The sequence below is a fragment of the Sphaerodactylus townsendi genome, linkage group LG03, assembly GCF_021028975.2.
Source record: "Sphaerodactylus townsendi isolate TG3544 linkage group LG03, MPM_Stown_v2.3, whole genome shotgun sequence".
NCBI classification, from domain to species: domain Eukaryota; kingdom Metazoa; phylum Chordata; class Lepidosauria; order Squamata; family Sphaerodactylidae; genus Sphaerodactylus; species Sphaerodactylus townsendi.
The window spans coordinates 162,115,597-162,119,600 of NC_059427.1; the positions used below are offsets into that span (position 1 = coordinate 162,115,597).

The 4,004-nt window shown below is 43.4% G+C and overlaps 1 protein-coding gene across 1 annotated transcript; it reads left to right on the forward strand.

Moving 5' to 3' along the window:
* Positions 1-1,978: 1,978 nt before the first annotated feature.
* LOC125427977 (olfactory receptor 1361-like) lies at positions 1,979-2,950 on the forward strand. Its single transcript, XM_048487544.1, has one exon. It carries the CDS (start codon positions 1,979-1,981, stop codon positions 2,948-2,950), a length of 972 nt encoding a protein of 323 aa, XP_048343501.1.
* Positions 2,951-4,004: the final 1,054 nt, after the last annotated feature.

The window sequence follows — 4,004 nt, forward strand, 5'->3', positions numbered from 1 at the left end:
TGAGGGTCTACTTCCACAGGCACATGGGTTTAGTGTTACTGTTTTCTGACTTTTTCTCTGCCAAAGGCCTCCGTAGAATATGTAATCTTCATGCAAAAATGGGACAAAAGATGCTGTACGATCATCTCCTTCTGCCTACACGTGTGATCAGACGACCTCATGGCCCAAGAATCTGCAGAATAGCCTATTTTTGTCAATCGGTTCCCTGTAGAGCCAGCTACTCTTGCCGCTTCACTCCTTGGCAACCACAGCTGACTGCTGAAACTCTCCCAGCTCCCTTCTTTGGCACATCATTTATATGCACCTCTCTTTGGCTGCCTGGACACATCAGCTGCAACTAAGTTCACACTGGGCAGTGTCACATGGAGCCTTGATTTCATATGACCTCCTGCGAAAAAGGAAAATGGTCTCTAACACTGCACGGCAGGCAGCTTTCTCACTCATCTCTCTTCGCCGTTTTCCAGACCTTTCTGTTATTCTTTGGTGGGGTTCCTGCCTTCTGCCTGAACATTTATTTCCCCTCACATTCCGAGGTCATCTTCCATGCTGATCAGCTTTTCAAATTACCTACACAAATCTCCGATTCTCTGTACAGGAAATCGAAACAAGATTTGGGTCTTGCTGTGTCTCACTTCAATTTACCCTCCAGGATGAGTCCTGGGCTAGTTGTGTGGGACTGGTGAGAGTCAACAAGGTGAGCCTAAACCTGTTTTCTAGGCAAGGGTTTAGTGATGCAAAGACAAAGGTATACCAATCCGAAACAAATGGTGAATATCTGGTTTAGGAATCAGTGTATCTCAGTTTTATTAGCTAGAATGCATTACTGATTCTTGCCCAAGATTGCTCTTCACTTGCATATGTCCACCTGTCCTTGGCCGACACCTTCCTTATGAGAGGCTGCAGCGTTTGGGACTCTTTAGTTTGGAGAGGAGATGGCTGAGGGGGGATATGATTGAAGTCTATAAAATTATGCATGGGGTAGAAAATGTTGACAGAAATAAATTTTTCTCTCTTTCTCACAATACTAGAACCGGGGGGGGGGGGGCATACATTGAAAATGCTGGGGGGAAGAATTAGGACTAACAAAAGGAAACACTTCTTCATGCAATGTGTGATTGGTGTTTGGAATATGCTGCCACAGGAGGTGGTGATGGCCACTAACCTGGATAGCTTTAAAGGGGGCTTGGACAGATTTATGGAGAAGTCGATTTGTGGCTACCAATCTTGATCCTCTTTGATCTGAGATTGCAAATGCCTTAACAGTCCAGGTGGTCGGGAGCATGGCACCTGGTGGGCCACTGCGAGTAGCAGAGAGCTGGACTAGATGGACTATGGTCTGATCCAGCTGGCTTGTTCTTATATGCTCTAGATCAAGCATAACTTTAAAATTAGGGATATCAGATTTGTCTATTAAGTATGCCAGGGTCTCTTCTGAGTGTTTAAGGGGATATCCTTTTGTGTTAATTTGTCATTGACCAGCAGACTTGAGGGTTTTTTTCCCCAAAAACTAACTAGTGGTACATATTTAATACAATATGTGGTTTTAGCCAGTATTTTGGTTGATCGTCACATCTCGCTAGAAGTGTCATGCAGAATGATCCACAGTTCGCAATAGTTGTGTTTTCCTGAATCCATCTGTGGGAGCAAGTGTTCCTTGTCATGGCACAAACTATTTTTCAACTCTAATTTATGTGAGCTTTCCATGACTTCTGTATCTCTTCTCTCACTTCTGTATGTCTTCTCTCATTTTTATTTCTCTTGCCAGAACAATCCCCTATTAGACTAGTAGGAGCCGGTGAGAAGCATATTCCTTTTTTCCAGTTGGGAAAAGCAAATGTACAATATGTTTTGTTTGCTATAAGTTGGGAAGCATACCCCATATTTGTGATCAGAAATTTCAGAAACTCCATGAAATATAGAAATGAGATATGGACAAGAATGTGTTCTCACTTCCCTCATTCTCATTATCAGCTTGGCCATGGAAAAGGAACATGGGAACCAAACCAGCTTTGATGGATTCATCCTTCTGGGTCTCTCCACCTCACCTGAGTTCCAGGGTCTTCTCTTCCCCCTCTTCCTCTCTATGTACCTTGTTAGCCTGCTGGGAAATCTTTTGATCATTTTGGTGATCTGCTCCAATGATGCCCTCTTCCATACCCCCATGTACTTCTTCCTCAGCCACCTGTCCTTGGCCGACATTGGATTCAGCTCCAACGCTGTGCCCAAGATGCTGCAGATTTTGGTGTCCAAGATTAGCACCATATCCTATAGTGGATGCTTGACCCAACTGTATTTCTTTGTAGTATTTTGCACCACAGATAACTTTCTCCTGGCCTCCATGGCATACGATCGCTATGTGGCCATCTGCCACCCACTACATTATAGTACAATAATGAGCTACAAGCGCTGTCTGGTATTGACTGCTGGATCTTGGCTCCTGTCTAATGCCCAGGGGTTGTTGTATGTATTCTCAATATCTAGTTTTTCCTTTTGTGCTTCCCGGGAGATCCCTCATTTCTTCTGTGATGTCCACCCTTTAATCAAACTCTCCTGCTCAGACACCTCCTCTGTTGAAATGATGCTTATGTTTGAAGGTACGGCAACCATGCTTGGACCCCTCTTGCTCATCCTCCTCTCCTACATCTTCATTATATTTAAAGTGTTGAAGGTCCCATCAGCTTCTGGGAAGTACAAAGCCTTCTCCACTTGTGGTTCCCATCTCACCACAGTAGCCTTATTCTATGGTACTCTGATAGGAACCTACATCCGTCCATCATCCACATATTCAGGGACTAAATTAAGCATGGCATCCATTTTCTATACCATTGTCACTCCAATGCTCAATCCCTTTATATATAGCCTCAGGAACAGTGAGATGCATGGGGCCATGAGGAGGTTGCTGAGGATTTGGTTTTGGAAGGACAGAAGTGTGGCGGAGATGAGATCTTAGAAATGCACCAATCTAGAAGGTTAAGTATTGACATTGATGGCAAGAGACTGATTTTTCTTTGAGTGCTGAAACTCTCCATTCCTGTTAGTGGGCTCATATGCCACATACATACATCATGCCACTTGCCCGGGCTTAATTCAAACCACAGAGTTACCAACTTTGTAATAACAAGGCATATAATCATTGCCAAGGCAATTGGTTACAGGCAGCCAGTGAAGAGCCTGTAGGGTGGGAGTAATATCCATGTTCCATCTAGCTCCTGATAATTGCTAAGTTGGAGCATTATGCACCAGCTAGAGTTTATCAATTGATTTTGAGGGGAGACCAAAGTACAGTGCATTGTAGTAGTTTAGTCTCCATGTTACTGCAGTGTGGATCCAGGTGGCCAGATCAGCTGCGTCAAGCTAAAGGACCATTTTATGGATTAGGCTGAGCTGGCAGAAAGCCCTTTAAGCAGCTGCAACAATGTACTTCTCCAATAATACAGTTGGGCCCAGTATATTCACAAAACTCTTAAGTGAGTCAGCAAAGGTCAGCTGAATTCCATCAAAAGCCCTTCGGGGGTAGGGTGGTTTATCAAATTGAATAATAAAAAAAGTGGGGAGCATTATGTCCTATGACCTATCTGCCTTCCCAACCAGCATTTGTCTGTCTTTTCAAGGTTGACTTTCAGTGAACACATTATCTAATTTACCACAGGAACCAGGTATTTATTCAGGTCCTGTATCATATCACCTGGGAATTTGGATAAATTATGTGTATAGTAGAGAAATTAATCTATGTTGGGAGTATGTAACGGTATGATATAGCCCGGGGTTTGCCTGATCTTGTCGCATCTTGGAAGCTAAACTATATATTATGATGTTTTAAATTGTTTTATTATTGGTGGACACCGCCCTGAGCCTTTGGGGAGGGCGGTATATAAACAAACAAACAAACAAACAAATAAATACGGTCATTATTTGGAGGGATGACCACCCAGGAAAACTCTGCAGAGAAAGACAATGGCATACCACCTCAGCTTCTCACTTGCTTGAAAACTTTTGGCTAGTGT

Coding starts and splice junctions, on each gene's coding strand:
- LOC125427977 (XM_048487544.1), top strand. CDS start 1,979: ATGGAAAAGGAACATGGGAACCAAACCAGCTTTGATGGATTCATCCTT.